The following is a 16,989-nucleotide window of genomic DNA, read 5'->3' as shown; positions in this document are numbered from 1 at the left end:
CTGCCTGACTAAACGAGGGGCAGGCGCGGCGATACCGTTACCCATCCCTGAACTCAGCCTACGGGGCAGACAGCCGTCCTACCTTAGGGGCTGCAACACCTTTTCAACGGTTCGTCCGTGCCGTTCCCGCCGAACTCCGGGCGGGCGGGAGCCCAGCAGCGCCGACGGCCGCCCGCTCCGCAGCTCCGCCGCCAGATCGCCGCTCGCCCGCATCCCATCCCGCGCCGCTCCTCAGAGCCGCCCCGGGCCGAGGCCGACGCTGCCGCCCGCCGCGCTGTTCCCGGGCGGCGCCCCCGCCCGCCGCGGGCTGTTCCGCTGCCGCGCCCCCTCCCCCCGTCGCGGAGCTCCGGACCCAAGATGGCCGCCGTGTCAGTTTCGGGCTTCGCCGCCGTTCGGCCTTTGCTTCTCGGTTCCCGTCTCTCGCGGCGTTCGGTGAGTAGCGTCGGTGGGATCGCCCCGTCTCTATCGCCCGGTGCCGGGTAACGCGGGGACGGGCGGCCTGCGGGCCTCGCGGCCCTAGGAAGGGGAAGGCCCGCCGGGCTCCCCGGGCTCGCGGCCTGTTCCGGCCCCGCCGCCGCTGTGCGCCAGGCCCGGACCGGGCCGCTCGCCGCCCCGAGCCCAGCCAGCCGCTTTCCTCGGGAGGCCGCGGATGAGGCGAGGCTCGCGGTCTGGCCGCGGGCTCGCGGTCGGGCCGCGCTCCAGCAGTGGCGCCAAGGAGCGCGGATGAGGCTCCGCGCGGGCCCGGCCGGAGCGGTGCGGGCGCTGGGTGCGCTGCCCGGCGGCGGGGGGTGGGGAGCGGAGGGGAGCGGCGCCTGGCTGCAGCGGGCACGCGGCTCCGGATTCCCCGGTGCGACTGTCTGGGTTGAGGCGGGGCGCCGTGCGTGCGGCCCGGCCGGGAGAGGGATGGGCTGGAGCCGTAGCAGGTGCAGGGCCGTGCTGAGCGAACGGAGTCGGGAAGGTCCTGAGCCGGTTATGTAACGGCCCGGAGCTGTGCCTTTCGTGATTGCTGGTGAAAAGAAAGAGAACTCCGAGCACGGAGCTGTTCTGCGCGGTGGTTGTGAGTCCTTCTAGTGCTGGAGCCGTGTGGTTTGATGTCTGTATGTAAATACGTTCGGTGCGTTGATAACTTCTTGAATACTTACTAGAAATCAAATTGGAAGAGAACAGAGAGAACACCTGGCTTATGGATGAAGCCTACCTTGCAGAAAAATGTTATTCCTTTTAATAAATAGATCATGAATTCTTCAGGGTTGGTGTGCTTTTACACATGCACTGTACCATGCTAAGGAAAAGTCTTCATTGAAGAGAACTGAAGGCTGTAAAATAGAACCTCCTACCCTCACATCTGCATCTTTAATTGTGACATAAGCATTCCTTTTTCATTTGTATATGATCGCTTGTTACTTTGTCCTCAAGTGTGCTTCATCCATGGAGGATTATACACTTGTAGTCTTTTCTACAGTGGCACATTTAATGACAATCTCAAGCTGTGTTTCTTTACTTTTTTTTACCTGATGCAACAACTGTCTTGGCTTTTCTTAGCGGGAGGGAGTCAGGTCTATGATTTATGCTCCTGGAAGAGATCTGAGAGTTCCTCGCTGTTTGCTCAAGACTTTTGATTATTCCTACTGTTTTCTATTCAAATTCCAGGCAGTGTCTTCTGTGTGCAGAAATGAAGAGGACTGCTGGCTTGGGTTGTTATTGTTTGGTTGTGTTTTTTTTGTTTGTAGATCCTTGACATACGAATGTTTTTAATGTTTGTATAGGTTGTGCTCAGCATTGATATAAAAGTTGGTGTAGAATTCATGTTAACTTTGTAGATCAAAACAACAAGAGCACACTTTATTTTTTTCCATCCTCAAGGTTGTATAGAATTAATTTTTGCAATATTAAACCACCGTTCGTTAGCAATGAAGATAGAACCTTAATTGTTACTTCTGTGTAACAACTAGAGTAACTGATTAAAGCTTTGCCCTGTGTGTGCAATGAATTAATGTTGGCTGTTATTTTTTTGCAATTGTTAATTACAAATATCTCTTTCTCTTCCAGGTGTAATGTTACAGTGCTTCTAATTGCGAGCGTGCAGACCAAAAGCTGAGGTGAGCTGCATTGAAATCTTTATATCTTTGTGGAAAACCTTTGTGAAGCTGTGACTGGATTTATTGGAAAGAATTAGGAAATTTCTAATTGTTTTGCTTTCTTCTCCCCAGTGTGACGACACTTAATGTTTGAGAAAGGAGAAGTAATTCAGGACAGAAAACGTGTATGCTATGGTTAGCTGTTTCCCATCATCCGAGAATCTGTTTTCCCAGTGTGTGAAACTTGTTCAGCATCAGGATAAAGGATAACGACTCTATGGATATACAGAAGTCTTCACCATGGTAAAACTCGCCAACCCCCTGTATACGGAGTGGATTCTGGAGGCAATCAAAAAGGTAAAGAAGCAAAAACAGCGTCCTTCAGAAGAGAGGATATGCAATGCAGTGTCTTCATCACATGGCTTGGATCGCAAAACTGTGCTGGAACAGTTAGAGTTGAGCGTTAAAGATGGAACTATTTTAAAAGTCTCCAACAAGGGTCTCAACTCCTATAAAGATCCTGATAATCCTGGGAGAATAGCACTTCCGAAGCCTCGGAACCATGGGAAGTTGGATGGTAAGCCAAATGTGGACTGGAATAAACTCATCAAACGGGCAATTGAGGGCTTGGGTGAGTCTGGTGGCTCATCCTTGAAGAACATCGAGCGTTTTCTGAAAGGTCAGAAAGATGTGTCTGCATTATTTGGAGGTAGTGCTGCCTCCGTTTTTCACCAGCAACTACGATTAGCTGTCAAACGTGCAGTTGGCCATGGCAGGCTCCTTAAAGATGGACCTCTGTACCAGCTCAACACTAAAGCAACCACTAATGCTGATGGGAAGGAGAGTTTTGAGTCTCTTTCCTGTCTGCCTCCGGTGTGTCTCCTTCCCCATGAAAAGGATAAGGTAAGACCAATTTACGTAGGTATTTTTGTGTCCTTGGTGAAACGTTCCATTATGCAGTCACAGTTTGAGGTCGATTTGTTTCACTTGCATCTGGTAAAATAGAAATGGCAAATATACTTTAAGGATCCTCTGTTCGTATTTCTGAGCGTGACCAGAGAAACTTGAATAGAGATGATGATTTGTGCATTGGACCTGGAATCTGCAAATGAAGAACTGTGGGGAAATTACCTTTTATGTGCTCAATTCTGCTGTAGGGAAACATGACAGGCTTACCACGTGGTTACAGTAGCAAAACTTAGGCAAGTGAGCCTCCTCATTTTAAGTTGCTTTAAGATAGGGTAGATTGATAAAGCAAACTCGAGATGATCTAATTTTTGTGTTTTAATTTGACTGCCAGTTTAAAAGCTTATCTGAATACAGATAACACTGCAAAGTACTGGTGAGCCAAATATTGTCATAGAGGCTTTAAGCATTCACAGTGAAGAATTCAGCTTCTGTCCTCGTGTAGCTTTGTTGTTAAATATGAAGAGAAGGTAGGTAGGTGATAGCAGTTGAAAGGAGGAGTGAAATCAGAGGATGTGGAGAGCAAAGGAAGTGCTGTAATGAGCAATCATGAGCTACTGCTCTTTTGTGTGCCTTCTACCCATCCTTGAATGTAGCTCATTATATAAACCAAAGCACTTTTCTGTTGTTTTCTCCTATTTTCACGTTTCCTTTTTCCCCTTTCTTCCATCCTTTTGTGTGCCTGAGGTCTTTGACTGAGGAGTCAAACCTCAAGATCGAGTGGTTAGATTGAAACTGATACCCAGGCAGTGTCTTTCCTATCATTTTTATGCTGCTGTGGAAGCAGAGTAAGACTGAAGTCTTTGTTTATTCACCATCCATTTGCCACTAATCATATCTATATATTACTCATCTCCAGGAGTTTTACAACTTGAAAATTATCTTTTCTATCCACAATATATATATATTTTTTTTTAATGGATTTTTTTGTTGTTGTTGTTGACCAGCAAGGAGGTTTTTGAGTATTGTGCTCACAGTTTCCACTCTGCAGGGACTGGGAGTGCTTACGATCTCTTAGGATTTGAATACTTAAAACTACTGTAGGAATCTTCTTCCTAAGAAATCTGTGCAGCTGCTTTAATACCAATGAAGATTCTCTGAAATTTTAATTGTGGGAGTTCTGGTGTGGACGAAGATCTTGATGGAGTTGTGTTGTAGGCTGGTGGAATGTAATAATATGCTGAAACTCCCAGTAGCTTTTTCAAGTTCTCCATCCAGATTTGTGTCCTACGTACTTCTCCAACTGTCTGTAATGAAATCAGTAAAGAAAACTGGTGATAAACAAACCTGATACATGTGGGAGCTGGACTGAGAGTGGGACGTACCTGCCGTGCACGTTACTGTTAGCTGTGTGTGTTTCACAGCCTCATCAATCATCTGTCAAAACCCAGCACCAGTCTGAGATTCTTTCAGATGAAGTGTTCCCTGTTTTTGTCACAGAACAGAATATATCAGATTGGTCATTGATAGTATGGGCTACCATAAATACTGAATTTCTTTTGAGGTTTGTGTTCAGGCTGCCATATATTCTACCTATTTCTTCTCTACCCGCTCAAGTCTGAGGAGCTTGAACACGGGTTTCTTTGCTAAATTCTGACTTATTTTTGATCTTTTATATTAAGATTCCACGTTTCTACTCTTCCTGTGCCATCTCCATGCAGTGTAACTCATGCTGAGTTTCATGCTAGTTTCTTGAGTAATTTTGAAGATACTATGTGAAAACACCTGTGGAAATTCTGTCAGCATTAACTGACGTGTCAGTGGAAGCCAAAAGATCATTCCTGTTCTACAGGATTTTGAACACATTTTTTTTTCTTTCTGCAGATGTTGTGATAATCTTCCTCCCTTCTACTGTCTTGCTGCATCTCCACCAGTTAGGTGTGTGCAAATGCATGCTGAGGTGCAGTAGTTTTCTTGCTGAGTGCTTGAGGTTTTGTTTGCTTTCTTTAGGGGAATCATTCAGCACAGCTTTTTCAGAAATCTCACTGCCCCGTTTCTTTAGTTTGGTTCTTGAAATGGTTTTGGCAATAAGACAAACCAACCCTTGGTCTCCCAGAACTGATAAATCCTAGTGACATTTTTCATGTTCACTCTTCTTTTATCCTGTGACTCTTCAGCCTTTAACATCCTCTTGAGAGCTCCTTATGTGTTCATGTCCAAACTTAGGATTCTTAAGGTGTCATAGTTCTTTGTTTCGTTTAGAAATAGGTTTTCTACTCAGCTGCAAGTGCTTTCCTGTCTGTGTTTGACCACAGTGTCACTTTGTTTAGATGCCTGAAAGTGAATATTCAGTTATGTGTATTTGCCTGTGTGAAAGTTGACATTTGAACTTTTCATATAAAATTAATATAAAATGGTGCCATAGAAGTTTGTTTCGTAAATATTACTTACTGTTTTTTCCACCATCTCTCTTCCTCAACTTATGCAAATACATCACAGAATTCAGGGCAGAAATTACTAGCAAGTTATCATGGTTCATCAGGTAGCAGTGATGCTTTGATATCTCTAGCCTGAAGACACAACTTGGATGAAAACAAGGAAATAGAACAAAGCCTGCTGATGAGTAGAGTTCAGTGCAGAAACTGGCTTATCTGTTAGTGACAGTGGCTGATTAAAAAAATATAATAATTGTCTTTGAGTGAACTTCACTTTAAGGAAGTAACATCTTTTTCTTTCAGTATCCAGTACTTTAGGAGGTGGAATGGGAATTGCACTTCATAGTATCATAGTATTTCTCTGACTGTAACTGAGTTTGGCATTGATAGTGTGGTAAGTAATAGACTGGGAAGATCCACAGTGCTTCCCCCCATAAAGGAAAATAAGAAGATAGGAAAGGGAATGGCAAATTGTTGCAATATCTAGGTGTAAAGGAAAGAGAAGACTGCTGAATTGCTGCTGCTTGCCTGACTATCAGGCAGACGCCACCTCTTCAGATATGTGAGGAAGTGTAGATGGCAGGCCTCTCGTACTGGGTTAGTCAAAGAGATGATAAGCATGGAGCAGAGAACATTCTACACTGAGACAGTTATCCATCAGTGGCTTTTCTTCCCACATCCGTAGGGGGAGAACAATACAAGCTACGTTCTAAAGAACACAATCCCAAAGTTACAGTGCAGTCTCCAGTTGCGCTGTGAAACTGCTTTTTGTGTCATTTAAAACTAGATAGGGATGTAGTAGATGTAAATACCTAAATATTGTCCTGCAGTGCAGCCAAAAGCAAAACAAGACATTCAAAAAGTGTTCCCTGGAAAACAAAAAAGTGGGGAGTATCCCTGTAGCTGGAATAGAAGAAATATTTCCAGTGGGTTCCTTGTGCTGGTATTTCATATGTTCTTATGGCATGTCTGTTTCTCAGCTGTGTGTACCTATTGGTACAGATAGGAGTTGCTGTAAATGCAGCATCCTGTAGGCTTTCCCTATAGCAAATAATAGGTCTAAATCCCTCTATTACATCGTGGTGTTTACCTAGGGAAGCCAAACATCTTGTATCTTTTCAAAAAGTTTCTCTGCTTAAAGGGCGCTGTGGTTGTTTTGGAGGAATTAAGCACACAATTGTTGCACTTAGGTTGTGTCTGCCTTAAGTAAATACCTGTTAATTCCATATCTTAAAGCAAAGAGCTTTCCCAGTACTGATAAGGAACTTGTTTCTGGATTGGTCTGTTCTGGGCGGAGTACAAAAAGGATCTGCAACTGGAGCATTGTCATTCCATTCTGAGAGCTCACCCCTGTTCTCCACAGGTGCTCTTCAAGCTTTGGTTACCAGCTGGAGGAGGATTAGGATTCTCTCCCTTCCAGCTGGCTCCTTGGAAAAGAGGTTGTAGTTCTGTCTGAATAATTGTGGTTGATAACAGATGGTCTCCATCTGTACTCTGTAACTCTGGAAACTCAAGTGCTGAAAAAATTACCTTGAAATTGATTTGCTTGATTAGTGAACAGGTGAAGTAGCTCATAATAATAAAGCAGATGTAAGCGTGTCAGAAATGTTACTGTCATTAACAACTGTAAGTGGACGCTCTGAAATAATGCCTTTAGGATGAAATGATGCATGGTGATACAAGAATTTGGAGAATTGGTGACTTAAGCAAAGGCTTGTGACTGTGGGAAGACATGAGATGTTGTGATGGAGTGATACTACTGAGGAGAAGGTGTTTGTAATGGCACACACCCTCAGAAGAAGGTTAATACGGAGTATCTGTCTAAAAAGGATGAGATTAGGCCAGTGCATTGGCTGAATCCCTGTCGGTAGTTCTTTCTGTCGTGGTGATTGTTAACAGAAGTGGAAAGATGCATCTCTGAAGTTTGGCTCTTAAAGGAATCTTGTATACTGCAGAGTCATAAAGCATGGACAGGCAGGGTGGATGGATGATGGAGAACGTTGCTAAATGAATGACAGCTTGACTCCAGGGTCAGCTGCGTTATGTAAGAAGGGAGGAAACAACAGGGAGAAAGAAAATAATCTGCTGTCATTCTGCCCTTTGCCTGGTTTCCCAGCAATTTTATCTTATATCAAAGTGATGGTAGAATAAAACAGTTAAAAAAAAAGTGTAAAGATGAAATGAAGTAACGTCAGTTTGATCAAAAGATGGTTTCCATGTTCTTACAGTAAGTACAAACATGCAATCAGCAGAAAATCTGCTAAATAAATCCTATGTGTGACAGACTGCTGAGTCCTTTGAACTCTGTCCTCCGTGGAGCAGGTGGGTAAGTATGTTTTATTCCTGCCTGCTCCTTTGGGAGTTGCAAGCTAAACTTTCTGAGTCGAGTCAGTCTTCATTCTGCCTGCTTAGATTTTTTGTTTATTTGTTTTCCTTTATTTGTTGGGTGTATCTGCCTTTGCTTCTCTAGACTCAACAATCTCCCTGACTGTAGAATGCCTTTTCTTGCAGCAAGTAAAACTGCATTGTGCACTGAATGAGAAATCGTAGCTTTTTTTCGTTATTTGAGAGTCTGACAGCCTTTCCATTCTTGCTGCTCTTGGGCTGTACTGGATTTTTAGTGAGATTAAAAAGAAAGGACAGAGAAGGGTGTCCAAAACCAGTCTTTGTGCGTAGCACCCAAAATCCCATTGATAATCTGTTTGCTTGTTTGGTGTTGAAGACAAATTAAGTACTCTGTGGACTTGTATGAATGATGAATTACAGGTTTAAAGTACTGAGTTTTCCAGGTATGATTCTATGAAGACCTATGAATCACCCAAACTTACTAATTACTGTCAATGCCTGCATCAGTTGCCTGTGTTAAAAAATGGGTTAGAACAAATTATTTCTCTTGCTACACAGCTAAATACCTGAAAATGCTGAATTCTGTGGGTCAAGAGCCTGGAGTTTCTTAAATCTTACTGTGATGAATATGGTAAAACACTGAGCAGTGGATTTTTGTGTTGAATAATTACATGCAGAGTGTTGGGCTTTGTTTTGTTTTGTCGGTTTGTCCGTCTGGTGTTTGAGGCCTTTACAGCTTCAAAAGGAAAGGGTAGAATTCAGTCCTGTAGTTCCACTTGTGTGGTTATCCTGAGTGAACTACAGATAGCAGCCCTCTGTCAGGTGCTTTTAATGTGCTCTGAGTTCTCATTCACAGCTCTGTTTCATACTTTTCCTGCAAGCACATTTATGTAGGCTACTGCACTGTGTCAGATGTTCCTATCTGCTTGTATTCTCTAATTGAACTGCTTTTCCTGCCTTCAGGGATGCAGCTGATGTTGAAGGAAGGCAGGGTGTAGTATCTAAAGATGTAATTATTTATTGGACGCACAGAAATCAGGTGTTCACAGAGGTCTCTTCCCTAAAATAATTACTTGTAAGAAATCAAAATCATTACTGGAATTCCTTATTTTCTGTGGAAAAACAAAAGATCATGGAATGCAAGTTAAAAGTTAGGGACAAAGGATATAAGGGAGCTTCAAAGATAAAGCTTTGAGTAAAGAGAAATGCAGTAACTGGAGCTGCCAGGCTCCTGAGTCGGATGGTGAGCTGCAGTGAGTGCCTTTGGGCTGCAAATGGGGAAATTTGGAGCTCTCTCCATAGGTTGTTCTCTTCCCCCCTGCCCAGTGACCCTGCAGGCAGGAAGTCTTGTGATGTGATTCTGGCAAACGAATCGATTTAATCCTGTGAGAGGAGATTTATTGTCGGTTCTGGGAATTTTATTTAATGATGTCGTGTCTAAATATTTCAAGCTGACATTTTGTGAAGTTCTTATCGCAGCAAGGCACTTACTTTAGTTTGAGTGCCAGCCTCAAATCCTGAATGATTTTGTTCCCATAGATTTATGGATGCCATAATCACCGCATAGAATTCATCTGTATATACTGCACTATCCAAACTACTAACCTCCACGTTACTCTTGCACCAGCATTTCAGATGTTCTTTCTGCAACAGTGCAAGAAAAGATTTGATTTGAATGTTCTCAATTCTTCTAATGATCCTCTTTTGTTTCTCTTATTAAGAGAGATGCATTTCATACTTTTCTTGTCTTTATTTTTTTCTCTCCTCTTATTTTGCTGTTATCTCATTTTAGGCTGTCTATTCTTCCATTTAAATGCACTTCCCTAAGCAAGACTCAGCTAAGTGAGTTAGAGACAGAATGTCTCCACAGGCAAACACACGTCTGTTGTTGTAACAGACACACAAAAGGTTCTTACAGTTTACTTAGATTTGTTTTCTTCAGCACAAAAATTACTTTAATAACATAATTTGGGAAATACTGTTTGGGGTTTGTTTTTTCCACTATGTACAATAACATCAAAGCATTATCTGTAAAACAGCTTTGGTAACCTGAAACCCAGCCCAAAGCAGCACCACACCAGTTACTGGGAAGAAAATTTATGCCAACCAAAACCAGGACAGAGACTAACAAAAACCCATTGCCTAGCATGAATTCTAAGAAGCCATCTGTCAGTGCTGCTAGGTAGTAACTTCTAGTTAGGATTCTATTATGCTGTAGTGACAGTGGTTCTGTCAGTACTGATGATGGTGGGTTGTTTCACTGCAGAACTGACAAACTAACATTCCGAATGTTTTTGTTGTTTAAAACAAACATAAAAATAAGGGAGGTGAGGGGTGTGTGTGTGTGTGTGTGTGTGTGTGTGTGTGTGTTTCTTTTACTCTAGCTTTGACTTTGCACTGAAGTGATGCCGACAACAGACACAACTACAAGCAGATGTGTGATGATGGAGCAAACGCAGTCCTGATATTTAGTGAGTCTCTGGTGGTACTGAAATGTTTGCAGAAGGGAGTGTGTTCAGGTTATTGACAATTACCACTGACAACATGGGCTGCAGAGTTTGCTACGAAGGCTTATCTGTCCATTTTGAGTAGCTTCCTAACTCATTTTTCCTGATTTAAGAAGACAAAAGCAGATGGATTGGCCAAAACTGATTTTTTTGGATTTATTTGTTTCTTCTCCCCCTTAGGTACTTTTTTGAAGTCTCCTAAAGGGAGAGGGTATGGTTTGTGTAGAGCATGTTTGGTTTGTAGACATCCTTTGTATAGTAACAACATGTGCTTAGAGGCTGGCAGCCTGTAAGATGCTGTCAGTCTCATTTATTCTGGCTTCCTCCCTCACTGAGTCTGGTGACATCATGCAGATGGATGCTCTTGTGAGAAAAACAGCAGAAGGAGTTGAAAGTCTGCCAAAAATTTGCTGTATGAAACTGAGCTGGCTGCTTCCAGTCTTATTTTCATTCTTATTGTGTGCTTGCATTTTTCACTTGCCAGGATGTTCTTTGCTGAACAAACAGAGCAGCAGTGAGGTCTCTCCCAGCTTTAACATAATGCCCTTCACTGAGAAGCTTTAGAGGAGTAGCAGTCTTGTGTCTATTGACCATCATTTCAATTAAATTAATTATTCTAAAACGTTTTGAGTTCTAATAGTACCTAATTCCCCCCCGAACTTGAACTCTTTGCTTTGTAACTCTTGTTAAATGTGTTTGCAGTTTGTCTTAGGTGGTAAAAGCAGGAAAACATCCAAATTGTGAAGGTTGGGCTTGGAAGAATTGGATCAAAGACTGGACAGTGATTACGTGTGGGCATGCAGATTTGAAGGACTGTGGGATAGCAGCTAGAAGAGTTGAAAAAGATTATTTTAGGCTGTTGTCCTTGCAGATGCCCTATAAAATTCTCTTTGACTAAATAAATTATTCTCAAACCTCCTGCAGAGGATGCGTGAAATATTTGACTTCTTTCCCCCAAAATTGTGTGAATGTTGCAGCTTTGCTAGAAGGTTGCTTTCACAAACTATTAACACAGCTGTTGTTAAATGAGGCCAGCTGTGTTTGAGGAATTATTTTTTGGGGGGGAGATACTTTGTTCTTTATCCTCTTCCAGTCTGCAGAAGACTGCTTAAATTCAAAGGGAAAAACTCAACTTGTGGAACAGCTAATGAAATCCACCCCAAAGTTTTGCCAGTCAATAAATTATAGAAAAATAAGATATGGGGAAAACCATAACAGGTAGGATTATCCATGTGTCTCTCTCTCTATACATATTTTTTGTAAGGAATATGCAGCTATTAAGGTCATGTCAGCATTTCCTCACAACCTCACTCACGCAGCTGGAAAGCACATGCAGTCATTTGAAAACATTATCTAAACTGAAACAATTCAGTTGTGAACTGGTAGTACAGGCAATTAATAACTTACATACAAGTCTGCAGACCACAGTAGGGCTGTTTTTTTAATCCAGGAGCAAAGTATTTTGTATTACAGCTAGTGCACGTGTTCTAGCAGTCTGCATGATGCAGTGTTGAGTGGCAATCTGGAAGTATCGTGAAGGTTTGCTGCTTGATCATTTGAACGACCTTTATTTGTAAACAGTCAAATTAGGTTTTCTTTTGGCTGTTGTTAAACTTTGCTCTAGCCATATGAGGTTGGTATAGGTGGGGCTGGATTTGGTGTTGTGTTGGTATAGGTGGTGTTGGATTTTGGTGTAGGTGTAGGTGGTGTTGGATTTTGGTGTTGGTGCTGGTATAGGTGTGGTGTTGGATTTGGTGTGGTGTTGGTATAGGTGGTGTTGGATTTGGTGCTGGTGTTGGATTTGGTGTTGGTGTTGGTATTGGTGGTGTTGGATTTGGTGCTGGTGTTGGTATAGGTGGTGTTGGATTTGGTGTTGGATTTGGTGTGGTGTTGGTATAGGTGGTGTTGGATTTTGGTGTTGGATCACTTGCAGTGTGAGTAAAAGTGAACTAAGGCACTGATTAGCGGTATCAAGTCATTTGCAAACACAAGCACAGGGTAACTGAGACACAGCTGTGTTAAAAGATGATGAAGGATCCCTAAGCAGAGGTTTTGGCCCATGTTTCTGGGATGACTGTGGCTGGAGAATGCTTTCCTGGCTTTCTGTGGCAGTGAAGATGCTGTCTTTTCCTCACCTACTTGCAGACTCTGTGCTCTGCATAACTACCTGCAGTTGTTTGATTTTTTTTCTCTTTCTCAGCAGAAACTGTGATCTCTCTACAAACTAAACCTATGAATATGTTTCAGGTTGAAAGAGTTTGTCAGATGATTTCATTATAATATAATGTAAACACCTTCTGTGACTTACCAAAGGCTGGGATAAACACCGGTATTCAGGGCGTGGGGTGCTAGGCTTTCATTTCCAAGTAGCCATTCCTTGCTGTGCGGCCTTGATCTGACAGTGAATTTATTCAGGTTGCTTCCACCTAGTGGCTGTTGTAAGGTGCACACCTCAGCCTGGGAGAATGCTGGATCTGTAGCAGTGTCAGGATACAGCTTGAAACTTCCCCTTTCTGTGTGAATGGGGAGCAATACGTAACAAGCAGATTCTGCAGGAAGCCATTCTGGAGGTAGCTTTTGCTATAATCTGTAACATGATACAGCTGTGCAACTTATGTGCCTGGAAATGTGCCATGAAACGTGCCACTTTTTTTCATGTTTCCACTGTTTTAACAAACATTTGTTTTTCTAACAAATGTTTTTATTCTGTATGCTCGCGCAAGTCAAAATTGGACTTGTATCTTTGCTCTTCAAACTGTAACTGACAGACTTTTCTTGGAAAATGCAGAATTGGATTAGGCAGAAATTCCAATGTTACTGGAGGTAAGGCTGTACTTTCCCTCTCTGATTAGTTGATCAGGTATCTTTAATTTAAACCAATCAGTAGACTGTGCTCATTACTTGAGGAAGCTGTTACATAATGCCAGTCCTGTGGCATAAAAACTTTACAAATTAAAGGTATTGCTGACTAGTTAATACCTAGCTGTGATTTTGTGAGTGTTGCTCCTCCTCTTAAATATCTTTTTCTCTTAGGGAATGTTTAAATAACCTGAACTTTTCCAGAGTGGACAAACCTTTTTGTGTGCTGCTTCTGAGTGCTAAATAGGACACCTGCATAATTTCTTGTGCAAGAATTTCCTTTTGTTTTCACTTCTCATACACATGTTGATCGTAGTTGTCGTTGTTCCATAAGATATATTTTATTTCAGTTAATGTATCACAAACGCTTCTGGGACGATGGCTCTCTGGATACGTGATGGGGATTTCTGAGATTACTCTGTTCTGGGATCATATGTGTGTCACCTCGTAGCTCGTTCATTTGGTGACAAATGAAGACGTCAACATGCTCTAGTTTCCTTTCTCTTACATATTAATTTGCTGCTCTTATTTTTCCAAGTTTCCTCTAGTCTTGGAATTCCATTCTCTTTTGCCTTTGTGCCTGGGATTATTTGTGCTGTCTTTGGTGCTCTCGTTTTTCTTTGGGTTACAGTGCTAATGCAGTATTTACTGTGAGGTGAGAAGCAACACAGTGTGCAGTACATTCTATTTACACGTGATATAAATGCCTGCATGATTAGTTGTACTATGTAATTTGCTGCTTTGATATACTGAGTGACTTTGTTGTCTGTTTTTCTCACACAGCCGGTTGCTGAACCAATTCCAATCTGCAGTTTCTGCCTTGGTACAAAAGAGCAAAATCGGGAGAAGAAACCTGAAGAGCTCATCTCTTGTGCTGACTGTGGCAACAGTGGTAGGTGACCACTTCCAATGCTGCTGGTAATAACCCAGTCACCTGAGACAGAAGAGTTTAGTGCAGTGACTGACACTGATCCATACGTACTGGGAGTATGCATGTGTGACATGATATGGTTAGCTGAACTGAATCTTTTGGTTCTGGGAGGAAGCACTTAAATTAACCTTACACACAAGCAGTTCATTTACTCCCTGGAAGTTTCTTGAAAATGGCTAGCGTAGCTCAAGTTATGAAAAAATATCTTAGTGTTTTGAACATGGCTTTTGAACATGGCCCTGCCATTTACTTTCTAGGGTGCTGTGTATGAGTGGATAAGGGTAGAGGCACCTAAAAACAGGAGTATCTGGATAATCATATTTCTTCGTGGAAATACATGATTAACAAAGTGAACTCTCTGTGAGCTACCTGTGATCATTAGCAGCAGTAGGGTGGTTTTACTGGTATCATGCTCTCCATTTCCTGCAGGTCATCCTTCCTGTTTGAAGTTCTCACCAGAGCTGACAGTTCGAGTCAAAGCCTTGCGATGGCAATGTATTGAGTGCAAAACCTGCAGTTCCTGTCGAGATCAGGGCAAAAATGCTGTGAGTACAGTGGAGTATGGACTGATTTAGTGTGACATCAGCCTTGTGAATGTTCTGTTAAAATATAACATAAAACAGTTCTGGAGTTAAATATTTGCAGCTCCTGTTTTATAGTCTTCCTGACACCTGTCAAATGCACTGTCAGTAGTTTGAGAGCTAGTGTGTATTCTCCCAGATGGTGACAAATTTTAATGGAGGGATTTATGCACATTAAAGAGAGATTAACTGTGTCTGTCTTCAACAGGATAACATGCTATTTTGTGACTCGTGTGACCGTGGCTTTCACATGGAGTGCTGTGATCCCCCTCTTACCAGGATGCCAAAAGGTGAGAAGTTTGTGATGAAAGGCATAATTTAATATGGTGTAGGAAGGGATCAGTGGTTGGAAAGTGCTTCCACACACTTTATTCTCTTAGTTACTTTTAACCTGCTCTTTACATTATTGCTTTTCAGGTATTTAAAAGAAGTCTTCAAGAACTGAGATATAATAGAATTGATCCATGCAGATTAAAGCGGTCAGCTTTGATTTGAGCGAATAGCTTTGTATGTAAGAAAGAGGTTGGCTTGTATGTTTTTGAAGCAATATTTGTTTGGACAGTAGGTGTCAGAGAACAGGTCACCTGTGGAAGATTCTTCTTGATAATTGAAAAAAAAATCCTATAGAAGATGATTGGAATTAGTTTGTTGGTGATCAGAGGGTGTGATAATGTTACTTTTTTACGTTTTTCTGACAATATGCTGCCTCTTAAAGAGGCTTTGCAAATGGGTGTGAGAAATACATCATGGTGGGGTATGAGGGAGTGGGAATTAACCAAATATGAATTTAGATTCCTGGTTTATGCATTACTTTTCTTGCATACGTATCTGTGGAGAGCACCTTTGATCCAATTCTTACGTTTTCTTTTGGAAAGCCTGGGGCCTTTAGTTCTGCCTTTCTTCAATGTAGATGTTCCTTGCGTTCAGCAGTGGACACTGTGTGTTTTATAGGTATGTGGATATGTCAGATATGTCGGCCACGTAAGAAAGGAAGAAAACTTTTACACAAGAAGGCAGCACAGATAAAACGACGCTATGCTAATCCAATAGGACGTCCCAAAAACAGGTTAAAGAATCAAAATGCAACGTAAGTTTCTCTATGAAAAGGAACGAGGTGTGTGATTCTGTAGGACAGTGAGCATTTCTGAAGTGTCGTGTCTACTTTCTGTGAGATTTTTATTTTTATGAAGAATTTTTCATTCTTTAATACAAAATTTCTGAAGAGCTCTGTAAAAGAATGAAGTAATCTCAGAGTGATCTGGATCAGTAATCTCAGAGTGAAATAAATCTCTTCATTTGTGTCTTGATTTTTTTTTAATTATTATTATTCTTTCTAATGGCTCCCATTTTCTTACAAGCTGTTCCTTATAGTCACTGATTTATTCTGCTGTTTGTGTCAGATCTGTTATTCTGAATGGCTGCTTCTTCTGATAGGTTTGCTTTGCATTGTTTCTGATGCTTAGAGAAACATAAATTGGAAAATGTAAATTGAAACTTTCTGTGTATTCGTTCTGTCTCCTGTCTTTTGTAATTTCATTTATTGAATTTAATGACTATCTGTTATTTATACTCAAAACTAATTGCTCATACTGTTCAGCGTGCAGAACCGAGGTGCTTAGAATTAGTTCACATTTAACTTCTGTGTGATACATAAATAAATAGGGAAGAGACTAATCCACTCTGTAAGCAAAACCCTTTAAAACACTTTACTGGCTCTTACCATATGTTTCCCTTTGTTTCTTTAGATCAAAAGGACCCTTCAGCAAAGTTCGAACTGGCCCTGGTCGGGGTCGGAAGCGTAAGATAACTCTGTCCAGCCAGTCAGCATCATCAGAAGGAGGATACCTGGAGCAGACAGATATGTTGGACTACTGCAGAGAAGGCAGTGCTACCTTGAAGTTTAACAAAAAAACCAAAGGGCTTATAGATGGCCTTACTAAATTCTTCACTCCCTCCCCTGATGGACGAAAAGCTCGAGGGGAAGTGGTAGACTATTCTCAGCAGTATAGGATCAGGAAAAAGGGTACCAGAAAATCTAGCACTTCAGAGTGGCCCACAGGTAAAGATTTTTCACTCTGCCAATGCAGGTATTTTGTACTCGAGGAAAATGTTCACAAAGGTTAGGATGCTGAAGTGATGAGGCTGGAAAGTTACTCAAATGCAGCTATCTGCATTGTAACAGCTGGAAAAGGGAAGAGGAACCTTTGCCACTTTATGATGGAAAGAGGTGATTAGGGACTAAATGATTACCATCAGATAAAATGTCCTTTTGATAATGAAGAGCTGGCTGATAACCCAAACAAATTTGGTAAATAATGTCATGTTTGAAAGAAATAACATAGGGTG

At 41.9% G+C, this 16,989-nt stretch overlaps 1 protein-coding gene across 1 annotated transcript in view; it reads left to right on the top strand.

Moving 5' to 3' along the window:
• Positions 1–332: 332 nt before the first annotated feature.
• KAT6A (lysine acetyltransferase 6A) overlaps positions 333–16,989 on the top strand; it is a 29,235-nt gene continuing 12,578 nt past the window's right edge. The window contains exons 1-8 of the mRNA XM_042835215.1: positions 333–432; positions 2,050–2,099; positions 2,211–2,981; positions 13,915–14,023; positions 14,492–14,607; positions 14,852–14,933; positions 15,595–15,730; positions 16,389–16,702. Of these exons, the coding sequence (XP_042691149.1) occupies positions 2,379–2,981; positions 13,915–14,023; positions 14,492–14,607; positions 14,852–14,933; positions 15,595–15,730; positions 16,389–16,702 (1,360 nt within the window). The 5' untranslated portion in view covers positions 333–432; positions 2,050–2,099; positions 2,211–2,378. The remainder of the gene's footprint in view (positions 433–2,049; positions 2,100–2,210; positions 2,982–13,914; positions 14,024–14,491; positions 14,608–14,851; positions 14,934–15,594; positions 15,731–16,388; positions 16,703–16,989) is intronic.

The sequence above is a fragment of the Centrocercus urophasianus genome, unplaced genomic scaffold, assembly GCF_019232065.1.
Source record: "Centrocercus urophasianus isolate 14NV4802_14NV808 unplaced genomic scaffold, USGS_Curo_1.0 seq_50, whole genome shotgun sequence".
NCBI classification, from domain to species: domain Eukaryota; kingdom Metazoa; phylum Chordata; class Aves; order Galliformes; family Phasianidae; genus Centrocercus; species Centrocercus urophasianus.
Note: the sequence above shows the minus strand (reverse complement) of the source record. Positions and strands in the feature narration are given on the sequence as shown.